Source organism: Rhincodon typus, unplaced genomic scaffold (assembly GCF_021869965.1).
Source record: "Rhincodon typus isolate 14 unplaced genomic scaffold, sRhiTyp1.1 hic_rhity00004479, whole genome shotgun sequence".
Classification (NCBI taxonomy): domain Eukaryota; kingdom Metazoa; phylum Chordata; class Chondrichthyes; order Orectolobiformes; family Rhincodontidae; genus Rhincodon; species Rhincodon typus.
In genome coordinates, this window is record NW_025970117.1 from 1,920 (window position 1) to 12,920 (window position 11,001).

Sequence of the window (11,001 nt, forward strand, 5' to 3'; positions counted from 1 at the left end):
GTGTATAAAATCATGAGAGGCATGGATGGGGTGAATGCACTGTCTTTTTCCCAAGGTTAGGGAATCAAGAACTAGAGGGCATCAGTTTAAGGTAAGAGGCAAAGGAATACATGGGAACCTGAGGGACAACTTCTTTACAAAGAGGGTTGTTACGCATCTGGAATGAGTTGCCAGCAGAAGTGGCTGAGGCAGGTACATTAACAACATTTAAAAGGCATTTAGACGAATACACGGATAGGAAAGATTTAGAAGGATATGGGCAAGTGCACAGAAACGAGGTTAGCGTGGATGGATGTTTTGGTCGGCATGGACCAGTTTGGGCCGAAGGGCCTGTCGTGTTGCTGTCGGACTGTATGACTATGACTAAGTAACTAGAGGACTGTTGATTTCTGTGGGTCCTTTTAATGTGGTATGAGCCACTATATATAATAACTACAAGGGAAGAGAATTGGAGATGATGGCAGCAACTCTTTAGACACAACTGCTAACTTATCATGTAGTAATAAAGTAAAAAAGTAATCTAACATAATGCAGATAATTTCATATTAGTAATTATTTGACACTATGACTGCTCTCCATTCCAATACTCAAGATGTGTTGGGGAGAGATCAGCTGAAAATTCAGCAGACTTGACGCAGTTATACCCTCCGTGCAAGGGTAGTTTTGACAGTATTGATTCACTGTAAACACTTATGAAATTACAATTCCCAGTCACTTAAGTGATGTCATTGTGTGTTTATTTTAACCCCTTTACCATAGGGTCCTGTTCTTGGAGCATGGTATAAATTGCTAGATCGCCTTGTTGTCGGAAAGAGCAAAACTGTGGCATTTAAGAAAATGTTACTTGATCAGGTAAAACAGAACAACAGATTTACTTTTCTATTATCATCTGTAAATTCAAAAACTATTCCAGACTGTTTCACCATAGTAAAGTAAACAATAGACCTAAATGAGGAAGTTAGCCAAGTGTTTAAGGGTGCAGTGGAGAGCGTAATAGTTGAGAAGAGTTTGCACAGGCATCCAGAGACTGCACCCAAAGCAGGCAAATGATTGGATTGTTGGGTGGAGGTAGAATGGAGGGAGGATGAATGTAATATCAAATTTGGAGTAAAGACCTTTTATAAGTTTGCAAGAGGATACAGTAGACTGAACTTGAGCATTTTGACAGAGATGAAAAAATTCTACAAGTTAGTTGTGTTGTCCTCCATGCCCAAGTTCAATTTGCATTACCGCTGAGTGACAGTAAGAGCCTTGCCTCAAAAAATGTGCTGTTATATGTTTTATCTGTTTTGAGGAAATAAGCTTTTTTTTCTGCAACAAAAAATGCAGCAAGTACCGATCTTAATTGGTAACGGAATAAAGATATTTTACCGTAGTCCCAGAGGACCATAAGGCTTCCCCCTCGTTCGTGAGAGGTGACTACTGGAAGTTTAACCTGATGGTCACCACGTCTCGGGCAAGGGGAGACATTGAGAAGGAGAGTCTTTTATGGTAACCTCAGCTGGTGTAAGAATTGAACTTACGGTTGTTGGTATCATTTTGCATTGCAAAACGACCGTCCAGCCAACTGAGCGAACCAAGTAGGATATCAAATAAGATATCAAAGATATCTTAATGAAGATGAAGGGTCTAGGCCTGAAATGTCGACTCTCCTACTCCTCTGATGCTCCCTGACCTGCTGTGTCCCTCCAGCTCCACACTGTATTGACTCTGACTCCAGCACCTGCAGCTCTTGCTATCTCCGAACCACAGTAAAAGTTTATTTTACTCTTGGGTTGTCAAATCAAAAATGTCCATTGTCTTTTTAAAGGAATACTTTAGAAAGGTTTGTTGATGAGCCTTTTCTGCTGCCTGGGCTTTTCTGAGTCAAAGGTTTACCTAAATTATCCAGTGGAACTATTTTAAATTTCTCTTCATTTATCTCCTCATGACAGGAATGCTAATGTGCTCAAAGCTGGCATACAACTAACACAGTGATAGTCCATTGTTACACTGGATGTGTGTTTAAACTGAGTATTGAAGGCAAATCTGTCAGAATTATGGCTGTGACAACAGAGAAGTAAAATCTCACAAAGATACTTCTCTTTATTGCATTAAAGTTAGAAATTACAGGACTGCATTCAGTGTTGCTTTAACTTTGCAGTGTTTCTTGGGAGTTTTCAAATTGTTTCAGAATGACTCGTTCATACAATTTTGAATTGACCAAGTGCCACACTATTATAAACTATACTTATTTTGCATAATTAATGAAATCTTCCATTGAAAACAGGTTTTTGATGTCACACGACCAGTTTCTGCTGATTTTAAAGTGTGACACAAAGATTGCTGTAGTTTAGGAATAAAAGCATTGTAATGAATCAAATGTACTTGTTTTTGCATGTAATAAACAATATTTTCCACAATGAATGTGTATTAACAGTGGAAGCCACTTTCACAGAACATATCCAGTTTGCCTATGGTTTTCAGTTTAATTATGAATGTATTTCTGTTTAAGAAGGTCAGCATTCAGTTCTGAGGAAGGGTCACCGGATCCGAAACGTTAACTCTGTTTTCTTCCTCACAGATGCTGCCAGACCTGGTGAGCTTTTCCAGCAACTTTGTTTTTGTAGCATTCTGGATAAGTCACTTTTGGAAATTGAAGAAAAAGGGTATGAAGTATCTGATATTTTCCCTTTCTTTTTCCAGTTTGCACTCGCTCCTTCTTTTTTGGCCTGTTTCCTTGCACTAACTGGATTCTTGGGTGGGCATTCACGAGAGGAAGTATGGTTAAAGTTAAAGAAGGTAAGTTGCATCTGCATTAGTCATATATTTTATTTAAGTGCAGTTTTACTTTTCAGTTGGAGTGCTGCATGAAGATCTAAATATCTAACAAATCTGACCAGTTTCCCAAAAGTTTGTGGAAGTAAAGCTAAGGATAGTCAATCATAGCTATTGCATGTTTCACATGAAAGATGTGAAAGTACTTTATAACAACAGTGTAATTAGATAGATAGTTAAGAAAGGGCCATGTTTAAGGGCAGGGGAATGGATCTTAGTACATAGCTCTTTAAAATAGTCTCCTGTGTTATATAATTAGTTCTATGTAGATTTGAATATCGACAATCAAGTTTATTATTATTTATTTTAGTAAACTTTGCACCAGACACTTTTATAAAAGCATTTTCTTCAAAAATGGTCTTCTTTTTTCACCCATTATGTGTCAGTGAGTTAATTGTTTTAGTGTATGGATCTTGCATGGAGGTTTGGCTTCCGAGAGCAGATATTGTCAATGCGTTGTCATGCCCAATACAACTTTTGATCATTAATTCAGTTAAGTAAATTATGTGCTATTTAATATGCTCAAATTTAAAATTATATTCTTGGGAGCTGGGGAGTGGAGGCAATGTGAGGCTCCATGCTAAACACAATATCAGAAAATGACCCTGAAAGTACTGTCTTTGTTCTGTTACAACTGAGGTTGGAGAATGCATTGTCTGTCGCTCGCTCTCTCTCGCTCTCGCTCTCGCTCGCTCTCTCTCGCTCTCTCTGTCTAATCCCAGATCTCCACTGACCACAGCATATATTTCAATGGTTTACCCAGTTACCACTTTGGCCAGTTATATGCCTTCTCTACAGTAAGTAAAGAATTTTAAAAATCCATCCATTAGATTTCTTTAATAAGCAACAATATTTATTGTTTATTATAAAACAAGATTGATTTAGCAAAGATGTAAGGCTGATTAACACACAGTCTGACATGTGGAAGTATAAATATTTACCCCTCTAAGTAATCCAGCATACATCAGGAAGAGGAAAATAAATAATTTTCTCCACAGAAATTGACTTTGGAATAAAATTACTCTGGCCAATAATTGTTAGTTCTCAAAGGAATAAAAGGATACTGTGAAATATTCAAAATGCCTTTGGCTAGCATCCTGAAACCCGTGTTGACAAAGGCAGACAGGTATCTCTGGAAGCTTTGCAGATGCTGTTCATTCAGGAATTGTTAAGAAGAACTCTTTCAGACACTTATCAAGAAAACAGCTGGATCAAGAATTCAGTTCTCTCACTGGCCTCACAACCAGGTTTTCTCAGAAAGGCAGAGAATGTGTTGGGTAACATCTTTCTCTCCGCTGGCTGTGACCAAACTCAATTCGAATCAATATCCAAAACAAAGTCACAAACCCCAGATGTTTGGTTTCCAGTAAATAGAACCAAGTAATTATGTGATTTCTAATAAGTAGTTTTGGATAACAGTTGTTCCATTGTGTTAAGGACTTAAATGGGGAGGAATTTGTTAAATGTGTTCAGGAAAGTTTCCTCAAGCAGTATATAGAGGACCCTGCTAAGGAAGGGGCAAAACCCAACCTACTCTTGTGAAATAGGGCAGGACAAGTGACTGAAGTGACAATGGGGGAACACTTTGGGACCAGTGACCATAGTTCTATTCATTTTAAAATAGTTCTGGAGAAGGACAAAACTGGTCTACAGGTTCAAGTTCTAAATTGGGGAAAGGTGAATTTTCATGGAATTAGACAGGAACTTGCAGGGCTTGATTTGGAGTAGTTTGTTTGCAGGCAAAGGGACCTCTAGCAAGTGGGAGGCCTTAAAAGAGTGAGGTCCTCAATGAATATTTCTCCTCTGTGTTTACCATGGAGAAAGAAATGAAGACTTGGGAACTTGGGGAAGTTAGTGGCAATATCTTGGAGACAATCCATATCACAGTACAGGAGGTGTTGGAAATATTAGAATGTACAAAGGTGGATAAATCTCCTGGTCCTCACCAGATATATCCAAGAACCCTGCAAGAGGCTAGAGAAGAAATTGCTGGGGCCCTGGTTGATATACTTGCATCATCGTTATCCATGGGTGAGGTCCCAGAAGACTGGAGGGTAGCAAATGTTGTGCCCTTATTCAAGAAGGGCTGCAAAGAAAAACCTGGCAATTATAAACCAGTAAGCTTAACATCTGTGGTAGGTAAGTTACTTGAGAAGATTCTGAAGGATAAGATATACAAGCATTTGGAAAGACGGTATTTGATTAGGAGTGTTTAGCATGGCTTCGTGCATGGGAGATCATGCCTCACAAATTTTAAGAGTTCTTTGAAGTGATCCGGAAGGTTGATGAGGGTAGGGCAGTAGATGTAGTCTATATGGATTTTAGTAAGGCCTTTGATAAGGTTCCACATGGTAGGCTGCTCTGGAAGGTTAGATCGTATTGAATTGAGGGAGACTAGCAAATTGGATACACAATTGGCTTGATGGCAGGAAGCAGAATGTAATAGTGGAAGGATGCTTGTCGGACTGGAGGCCTGTGACTAGTGGTGTGTCTCGGGTCAGTGCTGGGCCCATTGCTGTTTGTTATCTATATCAATGATTTGATGAGAATGTACAAGGCATGATTAGTAAGCTTGCGGATGACACTGAAATAGGTGGTATTGTGGACACTGAGGAAGGTTATCAGAAATTGGAGCACGATCTTGATCAGCTGGGGAAGTGGGCCAAGAAATGGCAAATATAGATAAGTGTGAGGTGTTGCATTTGGAAAGCCAAATCAAGGTAGCATTTTCATGGTGAATGGTAGGGCCTTAAGGACTGTAGTGGAACAGAGGGGCCCTGGAGATCAGGTGCACAGTTCTCTAAAAGTGGAGTCGCAGGTAGACTGGGCAGTGAAAGAAGGCTTTTGGCACTTTAGCCGCCTTCACAGTTAGGGCACTGAGAATAGAAGTTGGCAAGTTATGTTGCAGTTGCACGGGACGTTGGTGAGGCCGCACTTGGAGTATTTTGTTCAGTCTTGGTCACCTTGTTATAGGAAGGAAGTTGTTAACCTGGAAAGAGTGCAGAAGAAATTTACAAGGATGTTGCCATGTTTCAAGGGACTGAGTTATAGGGAGAGGCTGGTCAAGCTAGGACTGTGCGAGTATGTTTATTAAATGTGTATAAGATCATGAGAGGCATCGATAGGAGAATGCACTGTCTTTTTCCCCAAAGTTGGGGAATTGAGGACTAGAGGGCATCATAGAACCCCACAGTGTGGAAACAGGCCATCAGCTCAACAAGTCCACACCGCCCCTCCGAAGAACGTCCCACCCAGACCAATTCCCCTATCCCTGCATTTCCCATGTCTAACCCACCTAACCTAAACATCCCCAGGCACTATGGGCAATTTAGCATGGCCAATCCACCTACCCTACACATCGTTGTGCTGTGGGAGGAAACCGGAGCACCCGGAGGAGAAACTCACGCAGACAGTTGCTCGAGGCTGGAATGGAACCTGGGTCCCTGGCGCTGTAAGGCAGCAGTGCTAACCACTGAGCCACAGTGCCGTCCTAAAGTTCATCAGTTTAAGGTAAGAAGGGAAGGAATACATGGGAGCCTGAGAGGCAGTTTTTTTACACAGGGTTCTACGCATATAGAATAAGCTGCCAGCAAAAATGATTAATCCGGGTACATTAACAACATTTAAAAGGTATTTGGACAAATACATAGATAGGAAAGGTTTAGAAGGATATGGGCAAGTGCACGGACGTGGGGTTAGTGTGGATGGACATTTTGGTCGGCATGGACTAGTTTGGGCCGAAGGGCCTGTCTCCGTGTTGTAGGACTCTTATGACTCTATGACTAAGTAACTGTGGCCTCCTTGAAAGCCTATTCATTTTGAGCTTCTTATGCCATTTTTAGCATCTTGATTTACAGTTATTCTTCAAGTTGTAGCAGGTAGTTTTACTTATTGTTGTGATTAACTATAAAGTAAACTTTCTTTTTGACAACTGTCTGTACCTTCCTTGTAGAAATATTGTTAATACTGGACATGTTACCTGTAAACGACAGAAGAAACTACTGACGGTGTTAAATTTAGTCAATGACCTGGTAGAATTTCAACATTGACATATGCATGTTTAGCATATTACCTTTGTGCCTGTCTAAAAAATTGCAGATTTAATATTCAAAATATGAATGTCACCATTGAAGTTCTGTATTTTTATAATTAGAGTAATCCTCAGGTTTTAACACAAATCTGTATTTATGTGATTTTTGTGTTGCTGTTTTGTACCTACCATCTTTAAGACAAAATACATAGATGGTATTCAGTAGGTCACTGCTTCTACCAGGGATCTTCCTGTTCATCATGGAAAAATATTATAAATCCATTATATCCATCTGGAAAATGTTCAGTGACCAATCTGAAAGATGGAGTGAGAGAAAGGAAAAATTAGGGAATACGTGAAGCAAATAGGTAAGAAAGGGCAGTAGAGGAAGTGAGAAAAAAAAATTTAGAAATTTAAAATTCTGTTTTTTTTTCAGTAAATGCTTATACATGTCAGTTTTTATACAAGGACCTCGAAAACACAGCATACACAAGAATATTAGGCAGGGTTTGAATATTGATGCAGAATTTGAAACAGAGAAATATATCAGAAAAAGTGATACGTCTTTGATAAGTAGGTTCAAATATAAACTACAAAGTGAAAAACCATATTTTGATGCTGTAACAAGTGGGTCAGTGTAATTTATAACATATTTCTATTACATAGTTCCCAAATAAATGAGGACATGGCAATCACTTGGCTGCAAGCTAGGCAACTCAACATTCCTGGTTACAGGGTACTCAGTCGAGATTGGGGAGCTGAAGATCTCAACTTTGATCAAGGAATCAATTATACTAGTGTGGATATATGGAATCTTGGAAGAATCATCAAGTGAAGCCATATGGCTAGAAGTAAAAAAAACACAAAAGTGGGGGGGAAGGCATTGTTTGATGTGTACTATAAGGCGTCAAACTTACAAGGAAAGAGGGGATGAAACATGTTATTAAATTTCACTCAGGTAAGAATGATAAGTCTGAACAATTGTAAGTAGGTGATTTTTGACTACCCAAATATTAACTGAGTTAATTTTAGTGTGCAAGGTAAGGAGAAAGCAAAACCCTTGAATTGCATCTAGGGAAACATTCTAAATAATATGGAGAATGCCAACATGGAGTGGAAGTTCTGGACTGAAAATTTGGAAATTAGTCTATGCAGATAGAAAGTGTATCATAGGAACGCATTTTGGAGATAGTGACCATAACTGAGGACAGTTACAGAAACAAAATAAGGATGAGCTGGGAAATAAAATTCCAAACTGTGGAAAGGTTAATTTTACTAAAATAATAATAATATAAAATAATAATACAGTTTAACATAGTGGACTAGGTGTAACTACTTGTGCAAATATGACTATGTCAGACCAATGGAGACATTCAAGCAGGAAATAGTCAGAGTACAGGGCAAATATCTTCCCATAAAGACAAAGAGTGAAACTAGGACCAGATGTCAAGGGACATAATGGTTAAAATTAAGAAACTAAAAGCTTACGACAGATATTGAGGACTTAATATGCAGAGTTCCTAGATGAGTATAAAAAAGCCAGGAGAAAACATTTAAAAGGAAAATATGAAAACAAGGAGTGCATGAGAAAGCATTGGTGGGCATAAAGGAAAACCCAAAGGGGTTTTTAAGTATGTAAAAAAAAAACCAAGAATAATTAGGGAAAGAGGAGGAGGTACTATAGAGGTTATCTGTTTCTGGGGCCTGATAAAATGGGCACAATTGTCAATGAATACTTTGCATCAGTGTTCACAGCAGAAAAAGATGACCCATGTGCAGGCATCAGGGTGGAGAACTGTAAAATGTTAGCAGAAATTAACATGAAGAGGAAGGACATATGGGCAGGGTTGGCAGCCTTTAAAGTAGATCATTTGTAGGGCTAGTTGAGAAGTATTGCAGGCTATTGAGAGAGGCAAGGGAGGTGATATCAGAGGCCTTGGCAACAGTTTTCCAATCCTCGCTGGCCACCGGTGAGGTGCCAGCCGAGTGCAAATGTTGTTCCAATGTTAAAAATGGGAGGGAGGAATAGACTGGGACAAAGATGTAAGGAAAGAGGTGGAAATCTAATAGAAGTGTTGAGGAGGTAGAAATCTGTAATTGAAGCCTACAAATTGTGGCTGTGTCAGAAATGCATAATATTTGAGCAGTCTTCATGTGGAAACTGGGATTGGTGTAGTCAGATCTTCGTCGACCAGCATGAATGTGATGAGCCAAATGACCTCTTTATATGCTGTAAATGTCTGAGTTGAGAGGAATATAATAGAATTAATGAGAATGTTGTGACAATATATTTTTTCAACATATTGTGGATAAATACATAACGCACACTGTTCAACCTTAAATGTATTCTCCATCTCAATGGTCAAGTACGACAAAAAAATTTGCATTGCACAGCATTTCATGTTCTTGCGATGGCCTAAATCATTTCACTGTCAAATAGGCAACCAAGACTAAATACAATTCATGCAGGAAACACAGTGACTATTGGCATATGACAAGGTCTGCCAATGACGAATGACCACGTAATCTGCTGGTGAAGTTGGCTGAGGGATAAATGTTGTCCAAGATTTGGGGAGAACTGCACTCTGAATAGTATTGTGGAATCTTTTGCACCCATCTGAGAGGGCAAAAATGACTTGGTTAAAGTTTTTGAAACATGACAACTTCAACAGTATAATATTCCCGCAGTAAAGTGTCAGCATAAGTTATATACTCATGTCTCTGGTGTGAAACATGTAGTCATGACCTTCCAATTCAAGGTGACTGCTCCTGCTGGGGTATGGTTGACACAACAGTGCTGAGGCCAATGGTTAGTACTCATTCCCGATAGATTTTCAAAACGTAAGGATATATTTCTGACAGCAACACGCTCTGCTTATTCAGAGAAGAACCTAAAAGTAGAATTGACCTTTAAATATATTTTTGCTTTCCTCTCACATGTGAAGTGTATTATTTGAGGACTTTTATAAATATGTTCAGCTTGTATTACTTTACCTTGGTGTGCACAGCTTAATGATTTGATCAATAGTAATAAAAGATTTAAACTGTGGTATCAAATAATATTTATTTGTTCTCTTAGGATTATAAAGATACATTGATAACAAACTATTATGTAAGTAATAGTATCCATTTGTATTCTTCTGTTGAGAATTTAGGTGGGAATTATTGCCAACTCCGAAATGTAGTTCATAATGATGTCAGCCTTGGTCACTATCTCACTCATCCTTCACTCTAGAAATTCCATGCAAATGGAAGTGTTGGGGTAAAGAGACTGAGGTTAGACTATTGAGTATGAGTGCTTCTGAATTTAAAGTGGTAAACATGGAGGATATTTATCTTTGTATCAGACCATAATAATACGACTCCAATTCAATATTTCCCATAACAAAAATATTGTAACCATGGACAACAGCTGAACCACAGAAAATACTTGTAAAGCAAGCATAAACCTCCTGCAGTAACTTTGTTTTGAAATAGGATTTATCCTTGGCCCCATCTACCCTTCAGCAACATAATTGATTTCCAGATGTACTGCCTCTCTCTTTCTTTCGTTCTCTCTTGCTGGCTCTCCCTGCCACTGTCCCCCCTCGCTCTCATTCTCACTGTTCTGCTCTCTTGCACACACTCCCACTCTCAGGTGCACTCTTGCTGTCACTTGTGCAAGTTCTCTCAGTCCTTCCCTCACTCTCCCTCCTTCCCACTCTCCCCCTGTCTTGCTCTTTTTCTCACTCTCTCGCGCTCGCTGTCTCCTTCACTCTCGCTGTCTTTCTCACAGAAGCCCTACAGAGTGGAAACAGGCCCTTTGGCCCAACAAATCCACACCAACCCTCAGAGCATCCCACCCAGACCCGTCATCCTACACCCCACCTAATCTACACATCTCTGAACACTACGGGACAATTTGGCATGGCCAATCTACCTAGTCTGCACATCTTTGGACTGTGGGAGGAAACCAGAGCATCCGGAGGAAACCCACGCAGACACGGGGAGAATGTGCAAACTCCACACAGACTGTGGCCCAAGGGTGGTATCGAACCTGGGATCTCTGGCGCTGTGAGGCAGTAGTGCTAACCATTGAGCCACCGTGCCGCCCCACCACTGAACCCCCTCTGGCTCTCTCTCGCGCCCTCGTGCTCTGGCTCTCTCTCGCGCCC

At 39.8% G+C, this 11,001-nt stretch overlaps 1 protein-coding gene across 1 annotated transcript; it reads left to right on the forward strand.

Moving 5' to 3' along the window:
• The first annotated feature begins 272 nt into the window (after window positions 1–272).
• LOC125481949 (protein Mpv17-like) lies at window positions 273–10,104 on the forward strand. Its single transcript, XM_048593906.1, has 3 exons — window positions 273–852; window positions 2,686–2,781; window positions 9,927–10,104. Exons 1-3 carry the CDS (start codon window positions 838–840, stop codon window positions 10,080–10,082), a joined length of 267 nt encoding a protein of 88 aa, XP_048449863.1. The 5' UTR covers window positions 273–837; the 3' UTR covers window positions 10,083–10,104.
• The last annotated feature ends 897 nt before the right edge of the window (window positions 10,105–11,001 follow it).